This window comes from Sturnira hondurensis, unplaced genomic scaffold (genome assembly GCF_014824575.4).
Source record: "Sturnira hondurensis isolate 20B ecotype Veracruz unplaced genomic scaffold, ASM1482457v3 Scaffold0012488, whole genome shotgun sequence".
Lineage (NCBI taxonomy): Eukaryota > Metazoa > Chordata > Mammalia > Chiroptera > Phyllostomidae > Sturnira > Sturnira hondurensis.
In genome coordinates, this window is record NW_028085119.1 from 56,928 (window position 1) to 75,684 (window position 18,757).

The 18,757-nt window shown below is 49.0% G+C and overlaps 1 protein-coding gene across 4 annotated transcripts in view; it reads right to left on the reverse strand.

Annotated features, from left to right (window-relative positions):
* Positions 1-18,757, reverse strand: part of FRMD4A (FERM domain containing 4A) — a 283,383-nt gene that overhangs the window by 52,433 nt on the left and 212,193 nt on the right. For all 4 annotated transcript variants that reach the window (XM_037060727.1, XM_037060730.1, XM_037060729.1 and 1 more), the window contains exons 12-14: positions 11,429-11,505; positions 6,259-6,397; positions 634-775 (exon numbers count right to left, since the gene is read on the reverse strand). In XM_037060727.1, coding sequence (XP_036916622.1) covers positions 634-775; positions 6,259-6,397; positions 11,429-11,505 — 358 coding nt within the window. The remainder of the gene's footprint in view (positions 1-633; positions 776-6,258; positions 6,398-11,428; positions 11,506-18,757) is intronic.

The following is an 18,757-nucleotide window of genomic DNA, read 5'->3' on the forward strand; positions in this document are numbered from 1 at the left end:
TCTTCTGTCCCTCCCCACATCCAACCACACAATGGCTTGCCCGGGGCCTGCAGAAACAGACAGCGGAATCTAGTCCTTCGACTCTCAGTTTCGAAAGGCACTTTATCGCTCTGCCATCCTCAATGACAGCAAGTCTCTCCTTTCCAAATGATTGAAAGTATTCTGGACTTGTTCGAGTTTCAAGAAGTTCATCCAGGAACAGAATGCGGTGTCACTCAGCAAGACCCTGACCATCAGCCCTGCCCTAGTATAATTCTTCTCTAATGACACAGGAGTGAGCCCACCTGCTGTCCTGGGAGCTGACAGCCCCGACAGTGTGCTGTCGGCATTTGGGAGGCTCTGGGGGGTGCCTGAAGACACCTGTGTGACCAACAGCCTACCCCACACTGTGTGGTTCCTCTGCTTCTCTTCCCCCCACCCTTTCCTACGCCGGCACTTTTCTCAGATTCCCATTCGACCCCAAACCTCGGTCTGCAGACTAGAGCCAGCCCCGGGCGAGCCTGCCAAGCTGTCTCCTCAGCAGCTGCTGGTTCCTGCCTTTGCTGGAGCCACCCCAGGGCTGAAGCCAGACTTCAGCGGGAACTTCTTCCGTGTTCTCAGGAAGGTGGCTCCCAGCCTGGAGACTGTGCTCACCTGACGACAGGAGACTCCCGCTGCTGCCACTGATGATCTTCCCTTTGCTCCCCATGTTGGCCAGCTTCGAGGTCTTCAGGGTTCCAGTCTCGGTCAGGTCAATAGCGATCTCACTCAGGCTTCGTGCGGCATGGATTTTAGACTACAATGAGAAAGGCAACCAGGTCGTAAAGGGACAGTTGTTCATCTCTGAGACAGCACCAATCACTCGCCTGCATGGAGTCCTGAAAACTGGCAAACTGACTCATCTCCTAACCTGCGGCATGGTTGTCGCTGTCCCTTGGCCCCAACCACCGACCACCGCAGCTCTCTCTCTGCAGGAGCAGGTACGGCTCAGGAGCTGATACGGGTGAATAATTTTCTAAACCGATTATTCCACAGGCTATAATGTCTGTCCTTAAGAGCAAGGACTTTGGAGCCAAACAGACCTTCCCCCCAAACCCTCCCCTTCCCCTCCTATCTGGTCCATAGCTCTCAATAAAAAGTAGTGATCCTTGTATAACTATTTTGTGTTTAAAGGAGAACGAAAACAATTTTCAGCTTTGTGAATGACCTAAGAGCTACTGAAACAAATTCATAAAATTTCAATAGATTCTGAGGTGATTTAAACCTCTTAAATTGTCAGCCACGTGACTATGGAAAGTTTAGAGGACAGGAAAGTGTCAGCGCTCTGGACTTACACGCAGAGGCTGTGCGGTAAGAGCTCATCTAGACACGCGAGTCCCGCCAATAAGTACCTGGTGAGGTGCTCCGCCTCTGTTTTGATAACCTAAACGTCCTTGCCAAAGTCTTTGGATTCTGGTTAACATTCCACTCCATTTATTCCACATATTAATTGGCCCAATTTGGCTAATAGCAACAGCAGGTGAGAATAATCAGAAGAGGAAGTCTGTGTTCACAATTACATGATTACATTCCTGAAAGTCACTGTTTGTAGGAAAGTCATCTGCTGCAATCACCATCTTTGGTGAGAGCCACGGGTTAGCGTTTCCTGCATGTATTTGATGTTTGCTTTTTCTCCTCCTCTTCAGGAAATCTATTTTTGTGATAGTGCTCAGGCAACGGGCTTCATGTATACTACAGATTTTATGAAAAAAATTATAAATGCTGGGATAACCAATACATTTGCTAATCTTCCCATGGCCCCTAGTGATAGCACACACGTGGATGGAACAGTCACTTCACGTGTGTTCACACCTGGCGCGTGTGAAGCCAGGTCTCCCCCACACACTGGAGAAGCCGGCGGAGGGCCGATAAGGACCCAGGGAGGTGAGGGTGCACCGTCTCCCAGCTGCCCTCAGCTGTCCAGCACAGGCTGTCTGAACCCCTGTGGCTCTGCCCTCCCCCCGCCTCTGTGTGGATGCCAAGGTCGGGGAAAGACAATGACTTCCAACCACTGAGCACGTTCCTCGTGTCAACAAAATGAAAGTCTGAGCAACTGAGGAAATGCTGAGACTTTTGCTCATTTTGTTCACCGGCCATGAACTGCTTCCCACGTCTCTCTCTCAATCCCACTGGTCCTTCCTCGACTGACATCTCCTTTCTGACCTCAATTTGGTCCCCGCCTACAGAACCAGGTCACCTTCAGCTTAGGGACTCCTTGTTCATAAAATAAGCAGGCTGCCAGGCCCTCACAGGGTCCCGCTGTAGGGTTCTGACTGGCAGCAGAAGCAGGAAGGGCCTTTCACTTAGTCTGACGCAGCGTATCAACAGCGCCCACTGGGTAGACGTTTTCCTCCCAGGAGCACAGAAAGCACCATCCATCACTTCCCTTCTTTCAGCACTGGTTTTACCAATGCCCACGCTTTCATAAAAAGAAGCCTGGCTTGCAGTTACATCACAGCAACCCACAAAGACGCAGGCCAGTTCAGTGCGGAGGTAAAGGGCCTGGGCTCTGAAGCCAGAGAGATTTGAGTTGGAATCCTGACTCTTCCGAGTTCATCACTGTTTAACCTTGATCTTCAACCTCTGACCCTCGGGTTGCTGTTTTTAAATTGGAGATCTTAAAACCCACATCACAGAGTTGTGATAAGGACTCAATTAGATAACACACATGAAGGCCGATGAACTTGGAACAGAAATCAGCTGTAAGTCGGGACTTGGCAGTAATTTGCTAACTGAGGCTCAATCGATGACTCAACATGGTATTTTAGGGATCTCATTAATCACATGCAAGACCAGTCCCCACTCCGTCCACACTCCTGCCACACATCAACTCCAGAGGCAGAAAACAAAATATGGGAAAGTAACCAACAGACGTCCTTCCCAGGGGAGACTAGATTTGTAGAAACTTCAGGAACTGTTGGCTTCTCTCTAGAACGGAAATACTCAAATGAGTACTGATTGCCTACTTGCCAAATCAGGTCTTTAGCCCAATCCAAACGAACCTCTCCACTCTGGCCATTTTGTTACGAGGGTCTAGCCATACAAAGTGCTATTACTGCTATTTTGTCAGTGAGGTTTAATTGTCACCTATCATGCCTTCACTTTGCCTCTGGTCTAGATGGAGTGCAGACTAGCAGGCTGATCAGGAGACAAAAAGAAGGAAAGATGTTTGGATGGGAGGCCATGTCAAGAAGTCTTCACTCTGAGTTCAGAGGAAAAGTGTCTAACAGTTACTCTAAACAATTGGAGCTTTCAAATGTTCTCCTCCGAAAACCACAAGATGTTTCTTGGCTCTGGGTCACAGAGGTTGCAGCGATGCCACTGACAGCATTTCCGATCTCCGGGGTCCGCATACACGTGTTATTGCCTGTAACTGGTGCCTGCCAGCCTCTCACTCAGAATTCGCCGTAGGAAATCAAGAAATACAGCCTCCCTTGCACTCTGTCTTTGGTGATGGAGTATGTGTGAGTGTGTGTGTGTGTAAGAAAGACACAGAGGGGGTGGGGGGTTGATTTCCTTAAATGATTTACATAATGACCCTGAAAGGAGAAAATAACCAAGTACCAGGGGAAGAACACAAGACCTCTTGGGGCTCACCCTGCTGACTCAAACCACGAGACCGCACTTGTTTTGGGGGCTGACAGGCATCACTTGGGAGGCCTGAATTTCCTGAAGCGCTTCAGAGAGAGGAATGGTTGGCATGGCCCGATGCAGTAGGGGGTGAAGCAAGGGACAGTGTGCCAGCCAGCGCTGGCGGCTCAGAAATACCTGGAAGCTCTTCATCCCAGGCCTGTCCGCCTTCACTCACCCGGAGGCCATTCTGCCCACCAAGACGGTTCACATCACAGTTGCATAAAGAACAACATTCCAGAAACAAAAGGTATTGCAATACAACTCCTACGGGAAATTTTATTATCTCTGATTTAATTTGGGGAACTTCTAGAGAATGTAAACTTTACATAAGGGTTGGCCAGGCAATAGTGTATTGGATTAATAATGGTAATAATAAAATACAGCAACTGTCTCGTAAAGCGATGTCACAAACATTGTATCTCTGGACCAATCAATAATTTCAGTCAGGAATTTCCTTTCCTGTTCCCTAATTGAGGAAAACAAAACAGGGTCACAGAACCGGAAAACAGAGCCCTTGGGTTTTCACAAGAGGGAACTTGTTCCTCACCTCTCCCTGTAGGTGGAGGAACTGGCTCCTAGCAGAAGTGCAAGGGCTCTGAAGATCTGTGTGCATTCAAAGCCTGCGGGGGCCAAGTTCTCCGGCCCCTGGGAGTGTGTGCATTCCTTCAGTCAGGGGTTGCTGAGGACGGCGGAAATTTTCTTGTTGCTCTGGGCATTTGGTTTGGCCTTTGAGAAGACCCCTTGTTAATGTGCTCTGTTTGAGGTTTGCTTATTGCACCAGCAGATTGCCTAGTAAGCCTGATGAATAAGACTTCTCCACCTGCACAGTAAGGTCATCTTTAAGAATGGGGCTATAGAGCCCTAATCCTGAGTCACCCAAGAGACTATCTGAGAAAAAACAGACAAATAAAACAAACTAAACAGCATGGGGTGGGAGGAAGAGTGCAAGCAGCTAATGTATGTCCTTAGGGTGAAATACTCTCTCTTTCCCCTGCTCAAAATTATGAGGAAAATCAATTATGACCGTGTGGGGTGAGGCGTCTGCTTGTGGGAGGAATCGGCAGTGGGGACCAGGAGGACTGCCCTCACCCCTCACTGCTGAGCACTGCGGAGGATGCAGTCAGTGTCTGCGGTTTGGGCCTCGAAGCCCTGCTCCCAGAGGGGGGCAAAGTGCTGACCCCCACCCACTGACCGGGTCTGAAGCATGAGTCAGGGCACTTGGGCCCAGTTATCTTTTGATCTAAATGGCCCTCAAATTCCTGTGCCAACGCCCATCAACACTCGGAGAGCTGTGGGATACTCTCATGATTCTGAGCAAGAAAAAATGTTCCACCCTGTGCCCATTTAGCTGGGAGAGTAACCAAAAAAGGGTGAGGAAGAAGACTGAGTGGAGGAGAAAATGTTACAAAGGAGACACTGACTCTTACATAGAAAAGGCACTGATTTAAAACTGAATTACACCTTGAAGGATTACTACTTTCTTCCTGCTCTCTTATTTTACTCTTTCTCTCACCTCCCACTCAATCCCAGCTCCCTCCTTCCATGCCTCTCCCCAGTCCAGGGAAGAAGTAACTCCACCCAGATGGAAAATAAGGCAAAAGAGAAACCTGAAAAGACCCAAAATGGCACGGATCCAATGAATCTTACGCCTGGTAAGCCCAGGATCCTGCCAAGCCCACCCCTCCCGAGAAATAAATGGGACAAAACCTCCCACAGGTGGTGGTACTGACTAGGCCAGGGGCCAAGGTTGCTGTTGCTTTGTAGTTCTGTATTCCACACCCCCAAATCCTGCCCCCAAAGCAGCAAGATCCTGAGAAACACCCAGGGCCTGTCTCAAAATGCTGTTCACCTGAGGGGTAGTGAATGGGAGTGGTTTGTGGGGGCAACGCCAGGGAAGCTGGGCAGACTCCGCTGGAAGAGGGGGTGGAGTGTTAGTGTTTATATAAGCTGTGTGTGAACTGAAGAGACGCCACTCTCCCACCCACAGAACACGCACCCGTGTGCATCTGGAGTAAGGTTGGATGGGATCTCCCTCCCAGATGACTGTCTACCAAGGCCTGAGGCTCCAGGTCGACCTGGGGGAAACAGCGTTATTGCTCCCCCCCTCCCCAGTTTCCTGCTTTGCATTTTTTTAAAAAATGGAGTTGGCTGTTGGAAATGCCTGGAGGGTTTTCACAGCAATTACCCTAAACAGTTAGGTGGTGTCTATTACTTGAGAATGATTGTTTTTTCCCCTCAAAAAGAAAACAATATGCCACTGTTTAAACACCAAAAAGGGCCTCACTGCTTGCTCCTAGAAGAGGTTCTTGAGGTTTAAGCATGGTCAGAATTCCTCCAAAGGGCCCTACCTGGCTGCATTCAGTGGCCTGAGCGCCTCTAACAGTGATCTGGCTGGACCTCCTTGACCGAAGTGTGAGGAATGTGCCCTCTCGAAGGGCTCATTCCTCCCTTAACCCCTCAAGCAGGTCTGAGTCTGTGTGCATCTCAGGGCAAAGGACACAGTGCCGTCCCCACCCATCCAATTCTCAGCCCCCAAACAATGAGATCCTCCTTTTGGTGAAAGTCTGGTCACAGCAGAGTCCCTCCCAGTCCCGAACAAGGACTTACCTTACTCTGCTTCCTGTCCAGATAGAACTGGTGCTGGCTAATGGCCATAGCCCAAATGGACTTGATCAACGCCGGACATGCGTACCACGTGTGCACCGCAATGCCACTGTGCCCAAACGTCCTTCTCGTCACGGACGCCCTGCGAAGGCACGGATCAGAAGGGTCAACCGCATTTCTGTTTATGATGACGAGCTCCGCTGACCAATCAACAGCTTTTACTGAGCGCCCACTGGGCCCTAAACGGCCGATGGGAAGGCCACAGATGAGCATGGGCACACGCTTGCTTTGGGAACTGGCGGCAAAGGCCATCTTTTTATTTCTTTTTCATAAAAATTGGGTCCAAGGTGTACCACATGATGATCTGGTGCACGAGGACACAGTGAAATGACTCCTACAGCCAACCTGATAGCATGTCATATTCTCCCACAGTTACTACTTTCTATGTGATGGGAACACCTGAAATGTGCCCTTGGCAAATTTCCAGGATGCAATACAGAATCAGTAACTGTAGTCACCACACTGTCCATGAGATCTCTAGACTCATGGATCCTACATAACTGCGACATGAGTGCCCCTTACCAACATCTCCTCCTCCCCCCCACCTCCCCACGCCTGGTAACCACCGTTCTACTTCCTGCTTCTCTGAACTTCACTTTCAATTCTACTTATAAGTGAGATCATACAGTTATTCTTCTGTGCTTGGCTTATTTCACTGAGCATAATGTCCTCCAGGTTCACTCATATTGTTACACACAGCAGGACTTCCTCCCTTTTAAAGGATGAATAATATTCCATGGTGTAAAAATACCACAATTTCTTTATCATTCCTCTGTCAACAGACACAAGTTGTTTCCATATGTTGGCTGTTGTGAATAATGCTGATCTTCTGATTTACTGGCTCCTTAATGTTAGAATGCGGCCACACCTCTGCTTGTCTGGGGTAAGACGGGACATGCCGGGTCCCTGGGTGGCCCTTTCTGGTCCTCGGCTCCTGGCGCTGGACCAGGACAAACTTCAGAGACGGGAGAGCCTCTGGGCGATGTCCTTCGTTCAGCAGGCAATGCCGCCTGTGGTGCAGGAGGAGCCAGTGCTGGTCTGGTCTCAGCTCGCCGCACTGCCTGTGGGAAGTTCTGAGGGAGCTGGAACTGCTTATCTCGCTCTCACTCCATGTTCCTTGAAAGAGTTGGTCATCAATTTTCAAATACCAATGGAGGGCAGACAGGATATAAAGAAGCAGGAGTGGGCAGGCAAATAGAAATGAGCTCGGCCAGCCCCTTCCAATACCCTGCTGCGCATGTCCATGTATGGAGAAGACATGGAGTACATATATGTATGGAAATGAGACTTCAAAAATTAAAGTGGAAACACCAGTCCCAACATAACTCAACATAGCAGAGGCATCGGAGGGAGGAGGAGCTATACAACCATGTCCTCAGCGGAGTGCATTTGTTACAGAAGCATCTGCATGCATGGGTGTGCGGGGCATGGCGACAGGACAGGGGTGGGGTCTGAAGAAAATGTGTGTTTTCGAGATTAGAATATCTAATTTGAGGGAAACTTGAGGTAGTCAGGACTTATGAATAATCACACTTTCTTTTTCACAGCATGCTTTCCCTGGAGGAAAATATAAAGCTGCTCCCGTCACCTTCCCTTGGGGGCTAAGCATTTAACCGCAGGTCTTCTTCAGACCCGATTCTAAGGAGAAATTCAAATCTGGTGGTTAGTCGGTGATACTGATTTCAGGCAGGGTATTTCTCCCTTCGGTTAAAACAAAAGTTAAGAGAAAATGCCAGTGCATGAAAGACAGCTGATGGCAATGGAAAAGGAGCTGGTGGGAGAATGAGGAGGACACACCAGTTATCTGTAAATTTAGAAAGGAACTGATCTGAATGTCTCTTCGGCTGCCATAGCAGTGGTTGCTCCTGGAAGTCAATACATTTTTTTTCTCCCAGTAAAGCAGAATTAGAAAGGAAAAGTAGCTTGCTACGTACGTTCGTGAAAGCGGTGAGCGTTCTACCAGGCTAGGTGCTTATACTTTCCAGGTAAAGTGAGAGAGGGTGGGTTACAAGGCCTGCAGGTCCGAGTGGTTCCAGGCTAGCCACAGAGCATCTACTCAGACTCTGAGACCCTTCTCCTGTCGCATTATTAATTTATCTCTTCCCTACACGATTCCCATCAGTCTCTTCCCCATCTCACCCACATTTCTGCTCCACCTAAACCTTAGAAACGGACTGTTTTCCAGGCCTAGAGAACTGCACGAACACGGTGGGTGTTGAGTTAGGCACATGTATCGGGGAATAAATCCCCTGCCCCTTCTGTGATCCCCTGGGCTTATCACTTCAGGAAGCACCTGTGCCCTAAATGAACCCCTTGCCCCCAACATGTCCCATGGACAACATCTCCTATCTTCATGACAAGATTCTCTCCTGGACTTCCATCCTGTTACTTTGATTCTGACTCCTTTCCTGGTTTGGGGGTGGGGCCGGCCGCTGAACCTTCCCAATATCCAGTCACATTTGTCTTCCCTGCTCAAAACAGACAAGGATGCAAGGAAGCAACAGGATGACCACTGAATTTAAGGAGCATCGTGAGGCCGTGCAGAGCCCCTACTGAGAGCAGAGACTGGGCTTACAGCTTAGGCTCTGTCGCTAACCTGAAGCAGTTCTCTTTGTCTGCCTCCGTGGCTTTGGAAAGGATATCTTTAAAGCTGCCGTGGACGTGGGCTTCCAGCTCCGACATCGATGACGGCACCTCCCTTGGCCTCTCCTGCCCTGCTCTGACCCTTCCTGTTTGCCTCAGGGCACAGAGGCTGTTTTCCTCCAGGGGACATGACCCTGCTCTCCATCCGGGCTGCTTGGGGCTCTTCGATGTCTCTTCCTCCCCTGATATGCCTTTGTCCGCCTGAGGGCCCACCTCGAGCTTTAAATCCTGGTCACCCCGGGAGGTTCTGCTCAGATCTCTCCTCCTCAGGAAGCCTCTCGGGCCAGCCTGGACTTCGGGCAGCCGTGAGCACTTCCTCTTCTGCCCTCTGGGCCTTGGTGCTGCTGCTCCGTGTACAGCGTAGCAGTAAGGTGTGTGAGCTTTGAAGTCAGACTCCCGGGTTTGAATCCCGCCTCTACCACGTACTGGCTACTTGCAGCCCAGAGCAGGTGACTTTGATTCTCTGTGCCTCAATTCTCTGGAAGGAGGGCAGGAATACTAGGGTACCTACCTCCTGGGGTTACAGGGAGGACCCACAGAGATTCACGCAAACAAGTATTGAGAAAAGGGCTTGCACATGGTGAACACCCAATAAATACCACGCTCCTTCTTCTGCCTGTCTCTCCAAGCATACCAGAAGTTCTTTAAGGGTGGTGGGCCCTGTTCTTGGTGCCCAAACACAGAAGCTATCCACCAAGTATGTGACGGATCACTTTCATTTAACAGGCAAATGGCCCACCTAATAGCATTATATGAGGTTTGGACCCTTTCCTATATCCTTGGGCCTTGGGGAAGGGAATTTAGTATTATATCAGAGATACGGCTCTAGATCCAGAGAGAAAATAAAAATATGCACACACCCACGCATGCAAGGATTTGTTCAAGATGCCCGAGTTAGCAGAATTCCCAACAGAGCACAGACATGGAGAGAGCCTAGCTCTCGAGCTTGGCCCCTTATAGACAATCCTATCTATAGCTTTTTGCTGCCAAGCACCCCCCTCTGCATCTGACCCAGTGTGGCAACATTCATTTCACTCTTTTCACATAAGTTTCCCCTCCTTCTGCACTGCTAAGACTGGTCTGGTTCAGTTCACCTGGACAAACAGCAGTGCATTCCACACTGGCTGGACTTTTATTTGCAGCGTCTCTCACTCTCCCCACCACTGGCCTGCACAAGTGCATTCCTGCTGTGCAGAGGCAGGGTCTCGGACTCTAAGACCCTTCTCAGGACCCTGAGAATGCTCGGCAAGTTGTTCTTCTGCACAAGCTACAGCCTTCACCTGACTACGAAGACCAGACTCTCGAACGCTCTCCATCTGCTTGTCCTGTAGTGACTGTGGGGCATGGGGTAAGCTGTTCCCCTACGCAAGGAGCTGTTTCACACAGATTGCGCAACCAGGCAAGCAGCTCAGGAGCCCTCCCGGTTATCACCAGCTGCAGGACCCAGGCTGGTGTGCAAGCCTGGGCCCCTGACCAGGTGACGCCTCCCTTGTGACCTTGGCCCTCCAGGAGGCACAGCACAGCAGCTTGTTCCGAGCACTCAGAGGCCATGTGCGAGGGGAGCTAGTGCCAGCTCCTCGTCCCTGGGCCAGGACCAGGGTGGGGACGGCACCTAAAGTTCACATTTGCTTCTTCAGGGAGTTTGACCTTTCTTCTGTCTTCCCAGGACTGTCTTCTATTTGCTGCAAATCTGTCTTTTAGACTTATAAAGAGCAACTTACTCTTAGGTGTCAGGCTTGATTTTAGGGAATTTTGCTTGTTTCTGGGCTGGCTGACTCCAGGACCGCTAGCAGACAAAGAAAGGAAAAGTGGCGGGTGCGTACTGCCCAGAACCTTCCATGCAGGGCCCGCCTCAGTGCAAAGCGGCACCCTATTGTTTGGCATCTGGCTTAGCATTGATTTGTGCGCTAGTGCTGCCTGACAGGCGATGGGACGTGGAGAGAAAAGCAACTGTGTTTCTTTCACATCCACCCATGAGGCTAACACACTAACGTTACCGCTCACAGAGTCAACAAGTTAGCACTTTGAGCACACAGTGTCCTACCAGACACGTTCTCAGAAGCCTGACAAACCATCCTTCAGACTCTCCTCAGGCAAAAGCTTCCTGAAAGGACTCAGTCTGCTGCTGCCCCGCGTCATTTGGTGTTGGTTACAAAGAGCTAGCAATCTTCCCCAAATGCCCCTGGCATGTAAAGTGCACTCCACGCATACGAGCAGCTAACACGTGTGGGTAGACGAGATGACTGTGGAACGGCTAACTTCGCACGCACACACACAAGAACCCACCGCATGTATCAACATATATAGTACGAAACAAAGCCTCACTGTCTGATTCCAACTCTGTTCTCCATGACCACCCACCCTGTCCCCACCAAAATGAACAGCAACAATGACAGCCCCAAAATAGGAACATAAATAATATGACGGGTGGGCCGTGCCCTCCTACAAGTAAAGGATTTTCCTAGCTTACCTGCGTGGGTCATGAACTTCCACGGAGAACTTCTTTTCTCTGAAATACAGGTTTTCCAACTGCCTCCACTGGAATATCTGCACAGAAAACAATGCGGTTTACACTGAGGAGTGCTTCCCGGCCGTCTAACTCCTCTCCTTGCTGCCGAACTCCCACAGCTGGTCGTTTCCTTATCAAAGCAGAGACTGCACAGTTGTTTTCGCCTCCTCTGCCTCTGGCTTCTCTCTTTCTCTCTCATACACACACACACACATGCACGCTCGCACGCTGCTCTCCAGTTCAAAACCTGGCAACGTGGGTGTGGATTTTCCTGCAGGTTTCTGAACGGGAACAAAACAAGTTCTTTTCAAGTTGTTGCTGGCTGCTTTGCCTTTGTTGAGTTCTCCAAGACAGTTCCCAGCTCTGCAGACTTTTCCCTCCACGGAGAGGAGAGGGGAGGCGGGGGGAGGACGGAGAGGGGGCAGGCTGGCGGGAGGGGCAGAGGGGGCCAGCACAGAGCTGCTCAGGAGGAAGCAGTAGCCATCTGTGAGAGGGCTGCCCTAGGCTTCCTCCCTCCAGTGCTGAAATGGGAAGGCGCTCAAATTCCCAGCCTCCCATCGGGACTCCACTTCCTGCCACTAATGTGTAAGAGCTAGGACTCACCCCGGTGATTCGGCAGCTCAGGAAGCCGCCCTGAGAAGGGCGGGGGCTGCCTTGACCTTATTCGGGTTGGGCAACTCTAGATAACAACGCGAGCCTGTCCAGCCCTTGCTTCTTTCTGCAGCACAAAGCAAGCCCAGGGTGCTGCTGCTGGGGCTGCTGCTGCTAGCAGGGAGGGGTGAGAAGGGGAATGAAGGGAGTTCTGAAAAGTGGGCAGTAAAACGAGCTCCCCAGGGCCCGGTGGGCATTCTTCCTTCCAAGGGAGAACCCCTTAACTAAGAAACTGACTGCGGTGACTGGGAGTAATTAAGGCTGCAGCATTGCTGGGGTGTGGGGAGGGCTGCCTTTCATAGAAGGAGAAAGAAAGTTACCCCTCTGGGAAATGTCAGAAGAGGTTAAAGTTATGCACATGTTATTTATATCTGATTCATACTGCACCCCTTCTATAGACCTAGAATTTGAATTTATTTTGTGAAAGAAGAGTGAAGTAAGGATCCTCTTCTTGTCTTCCCAGGCTCCTCCCAGCAGTATCTGCTTTTCAGGGTGTCACCCTAAACCCAGAGTCTTGTCATCTGGGGCTCCTGACCCTCCCCGACCTACTCATGGTTTCTCCTCAAAGACAGGAGGGCAATTTCCCTGTGTCCCCTCAACTCCTCCTCCGGGCCCAGGACTGCTAATCACAGCTGGGCTGGCGGACTCCACCCCTTTGTCAAATGGCTGGAATAAAAAACCAGTTTCTAGAATGATTGCATTCTTTTCTCTTCAGAACCTGTTGGGCAGATTTTATTATTGTTTTGTCCACATAGTAAGGAGGAGGACCCCCATTCTCCCCTGTTACAGAGCCACCTCCTTGGTCCACAGCTCAAAGTACACATCGCTCGGAAGCCAAGGGAAGCTGTAATTTTCTTTCTTCTTCAGGGGCAATTCCAAGTGGGTGGAGAGATAGATGTTTCAAGGAAAGCAAGCGACCCAGAGCCCTGCACTGGCTCCAACAGCTTCACAGCAGGTCACAGATGAAATGCTGCCTGAGGAGAACCCTTGATGGGACACTTCCCTGAGGGACTCAGATGATAGGACCAAGTCTCAGTCTCCTCAGTGACGCCCTGTGGCGCTAAATCCCTCCCAGTTCTTTGTAGAGCCCCCGTTGTTAGACACTTACAGATGTTCCACGTGAACTTAGCCACAGCCAGAAAAGCACCAGAACCATTGGATTCCCTGACTCTGACCTCATAACCTGGCAGGAGCATCCAGTCCCAAGCGGTCAGCACTCAGGTTCTGGAGTCTGACTGCGTCTGTTTGAATCTAGGTTTTCCTACAGCCAAGCTGCCTGCTCTTCGGCAAGTGGTAGCACTTCCTTTTAGCCTGCTGTCCTATCTGGGAAATGGCACTAGCGGCCACTTCCAGGTACATCTCAGCAGCCACAGGCCTTCCGCAGGGCTTTGGCGCAAGCTAAGCACTCCACTAACTAGATCTTATCATGATTCCTAATTGTTCTGACTCCTCCCAAATCCTGGGAAATGAGAGAATAGCTCAGAACCAAAATTACTCTTAAACTTCCTCACTCAAGCTCTCGACTGGGGTTTAAGAAAACACAGTCTGATTATTTGCATGCTGGAAACCTCCAGGGAAGTGTCCCATCATTCCCTGCCCCTCTCCCCCCCAACACACCCATTTTGAGGACAAGGGTGGATGGAAGATGGCTGGTCCCTGGGGGGACCCTCAGCCCCTGTGCTGTCCCACTTTGGCCAGGACCATGGCCACGGGCATGTGACCCGAGGGCCCAGGGCTCAGAAGGGCCCCTTTCTGTTTTAGCACTCTGCAGTCACCACGTTGACATTCTCTGTAAGTCTGGATGAAGGGCCCTGCATTTTCATTCTGCACCAGGCCTGCAGACTATTCCCCGGTCCCCATCTTTGGTCCCTGCTGGTTCAGGTGCCATAGGCACGGTCTTGGGTCAGCAGCACTTGCAGTAAGGCACTCGCTCTGCGTCCGCTATCTCCACTCCATCAGGAGGAAAGGAAGGAAACCTGGTGGGAGCTTGCCTGCAATCATCTCTTTTTGACTTTTTATCTGGAGCCCCTACTGCCTGCTGAAGGACCCTCCAGCCAACACTCAGAGCCGCAGGCTCCCTGGCAGCTCCCCCTTCCCCCACTCCCTGCAAAACAGGACAAACTGGGGCTTCCCTTGTGGTGTTCCCCTTGTGGTTGGTGCAGAGGGCCCCGCCTCAGCCACCAGCCCAAACCACCTGGCTCTGCGGCAGGCCCTGGACCCACCACTGCCACAGCTGCTGCTTCCACCCAGACTCCCATCCTGGTCCCTGCACTCTGGCCGCCTGGCTCTGGTCTTTCCCTAGGATGATGTCTGTAGACATTCTCTAACAGGGGCAGAGCCATGGCTCTACCTCACATCTGCTCTAAGGTGGGGTTTAAAAAACCATGCTTTGCAAATGAAGTGCTGGGAAGAGAGGTGGGAATGAGGTGACTGGGTGCAGTTTTTCAGGACGGGATTGCACTGGTCCCAGGAACCAGGCACACTGGCCTAACCCTTTCTCCTCACTTGGGGGGATGGGAGAGGCTGGGCAGCAGGGGTTCCAGGGCAGCTGCTGCTTCTGTGTGTCAGGGGGGGCTGGCCACCAGCTGGTCACCCCTGGCTGCAAGGGCACTGTCCCTGGAACCAGGGAACTATCCCTGGCACCAGGGCTGTGCACTTCTGCCCCTGAGCCCCACAGCTCAAAGGCCCTGCCTGCTAAACCTCCACTGAAGCCGGCTGGGTAACAAGCAAATAGACAGAAGACGCTTAACCTTGTCTCTCTGACAACAGGCTGCTTTGGGGGCAGCTCCTGATCGTCTGTGTCATTTAAAAGAGACTTCCTGGCTTGGTACAGCTGCTTCAGAACTCTGGCACCAGGTAAAGATGTCCACGTGCTTTGCGACTCCAAATAGAGACCCATGAGACACACAAGGTGATCACTACGACTGGGCTAGTTCCCTTAGGGTTTGTTTGGTGTAACTCCCATGCAGTTATGCCCAAGGAGCTAATTCAAAGTTAAAATACATGGGTCTATAAATGACCAAAGATTTATTAATTAATAAATATCAACTCAAGGCCTTTCTAATATACTTCATTGGGACATCTTTTTAAAAAAAAGATTTTATTTATTCATTTATTTTCAGAGAGAGAGGAAGGGAAGGAGAAAGAGAGGGAGAGAAACATTGATTGGTTGTCTCCTGCTCACCCCCAACTGGAGACCCGGTCTGCAACCCAGGCATGGGTCCTGACAGGGCATCAAACAGGTGACGTTCCCTTCACAGGCCAGTGCTCAGTCTACTGAGCCACACCAGCCAGGGCTTCACCAGGGCATCTTTAAATGCTCTGTGAACTTCCCTTCTTTGATCTTTTAGCATCCTGAGAAGAGTAAATGGGAAATTTTCTTCTTGAGGAAAATGAGGCCCAGAGAAACTAGCAGAAAGTGCCTAAGGCCACACAGCAGTTCAGTGGAGGAACCAGAAATAAGAGTCAAGGGCACCTGGCCCATTACTCTAACCTGCAACTACGTTCCTTTCCACATGGGCCACCGACTGGTGGGAAGAGGTCTCACCAATGGCTAGTTAACTTTGAGTAGAATGACTTTTACAATTGTAAGAAGTATAAAACCAAATCTCTTTAGTCCTCTAGAGTAACTTGCCTTCCCCTTTATGTATAAGTGATGCTACTTCTTTCTCTTCTTACAGATCTGGATTCTTCTAGTTGTCTACTCAGAGGTGCCTTCGTATTCAGTAATATTCAAAAGAAGACTAACAACAAAAGTCATGTTTAAGAATAGCCTTAACCATTTGCACTTGCCCTGATCAAAATGTAGAGACACCATTTGGAAGTGGTTTTATGGAAATGGGGTTTGTCACCGTCGTTGGGACGATGGCTAGTACTAGATATGGAGTTGTTATTTCTGACCCAGACTTATGATTACCAAGAAATCACAGGTCTTCTAATTCCCCTTTTGGGGAGAAAATGTCCTAATGCATAAAATAGTTGGAAAATGTTTTCCCATGGAGAGCAAACAAGAGTGGCTAATAAATGCCACTTTTGACTCCAAGTGGGACAGGGTGCATGTAAACACCTAATGGGTGGGACCTGGTTAGTGGATTCCATTAGCTGGTCTGGATTCCCACATCCTGTGTGCAGCTGCCCCTCAGAGCAGGAAAGGGCTAACATTACCCACCCCCACCCCCCCAATCAGAGACAGACGAAGGAGCCCTGACTCCATGAGACTTCCTGAAAGTGTTTACTGAGTGCTGGGACAGCACGTGGGTGGTGGGAGAGCTTACAGAATGACGCAGAAATAAAGTTTTGAGAGGAAGCTCACTCTAGTGGGCTCCGACTCTTGACTAGGACTTCAGGCAGTCTTGTCTTCCTCCTGTCCCTGAGGCTGAATCACCAAGTCTCTTAATGACCTCTCTCTGAGTAACTTCCTGCTTCTCCTAGGGGGACCATTATACAGAATGCCAGCAACCATCTGGTCTAGGCCCCTCTTTTTGCAGATAAAGAAAGCCTAGTGGAGAAAGGTTAAGGGCCTGGCAGAGGTTAAATAAGTAACTGATGTTGGGACCCACTCTTGTGACTTTCGTCCTGGGCTCTTTCTAACACACCAGGGAGTCCTGACGATGAGTGAGAACGAGGCTGTTTCAAGCTGGTGATTAAGTAAATGATCACTTCTTCAAAGGCCCTTGGCAGTCTACATGATGCTGAGTGCTTCCAAACACCAGCAAGGAGCTGTCTTCTAAGGAGAATTAGACTCGTGGCCGGGAATAGTCTCCGGGCTCAGAGGAAACGTACATACTAATAAACTTCTTTATTTCACTTCTGCTCTGTTCACTTTCTAGGAAGTCTGTCACTCACTGCTTTCTGGGCATATTTATACCTTCAGTAAATAAAAAATGAGCTGCCAGGAGGGCTGTACCTTGAGGGCTACAGGACAAAAGGAATGGGTGGAGTTTATTTAAAATGGAAGTGCACTGCAAAAAACCCGAGCCCGTGTGCTCGGAGAACATTATCGGGTGAGCTCTGATGAGGTTCTGCTATTATGGGAGAACTAATGCTAGGGAACAACCAAAGCATGTATGTTTTTAGTGGGTTAACACCGTATGTCAGACATTTTTTTATATCAGTTGCTTAGGCATGCAGTATATTTTACTTTATACCCAAAGAAGAAAGAAGCAAGGCCTTGGAGTTTTAGGCAACATGTAATCCCCGTCCCCCTTTCAATCACTCAAGTAGTGGTGTCTACTTGGTAGGAGCCTGTGCTTGTAGGAAAAGGAAGGACGTGATGCCTAATGCACATTTGTATTATAAGAAGTTTACAATCTAAATCTATTTCAGAAGATGCAACATCCACAAAGCAGATGGTACTCGAGTAGTAATAACTTCCTGATGGAGTTTAAAATCATCTAGAGTTAACTGAATAAGACACAAAGAAATGGACAGATATAGTCTGTGTTCATGGATTGGAACAATTAACATTGTTAAAATGACACTATTTCCTAAGGCAATCTATAGATTCAATGCAATCCCTATGAAAATCCTAAGAGCATTTTTCACAGAAATAGAATGAAAAATACTAAAATTTGTATGGAACCACAAAAGACCCCAAAGAGCCAAAGCAATCCATGGGGGTGGGTGGCAGGGGCAGAAGTATCATACTCCCCAAATTCAAACTGTACTACAAAGCTATAGTAATTAAAACAGTATGATACTCACTGACAGAAAAACAGACACATAGACCAATGGAACAGAACTGAGAGCCCAGAAATAAATCCACACATATAGGGCAAATAACTTATGACAATGGAGCCAAGAACATATAACAGAGAAAGGAAAGTATTTTCAATGAGGGATATTGGAAAAACTGGACAGCCTCATGCAAAAACAATGAAACTAGACTATGATCTTGCACAATACACAAAAATCAACTTAAAATGGATTAAAGACTTGAATGCAAGACCTTAAACTGCAAAATAAATAGAAGAAAACATAGGTGCTAAGCTCCTAGACATCAGTTTTAGTGATGTCTTTGTGGCTTTGACTTCAACAATGTGGAAACAAAAAAAAGAATAAATAATGGGGCTACATCTACCTAAAACTCGCCTATACAGCAATGGAAACCATCAACAAAACAAAAAGGCAATCAACCAAATGGGAGAAGATATTTGTAAATCATATATCCAATGAGGAATTAACATTCAAATTATAACAAGAACTCATACAAGTCAACAGTAACAAAACAAACAACCTGATTTAAAAATGGGCAGAGGACTTGAATAGACTTCCCCCAAAAGACATACCTATGGCCAATAGGCAACTGAATAAATACTCAACATTAGTAATTATTAGGAAAATGCAAATCAAAACCACAAGGCAACCAGATAGCACCTCTTATCTGAGAGGATGACTAATATAAAAGAGACAAGAAATAAGTGTTGGAGAAAGGGGAAACCTTGGGAACTTCTGGTGGGATTGTAAATCAGTGTAGCTAATATGGAAAACAGTATGAAGGTTCCTCAAAAAATTAAATTAGAACAACCACATGCTCCAGCTACTCCACTTCTGGCTATTTATTCAAAGAATACAAAACACTAATTTGAAAATATATATGCATCCCTATGTTTATTGCAGTATTATTTACAATAGTCAAGA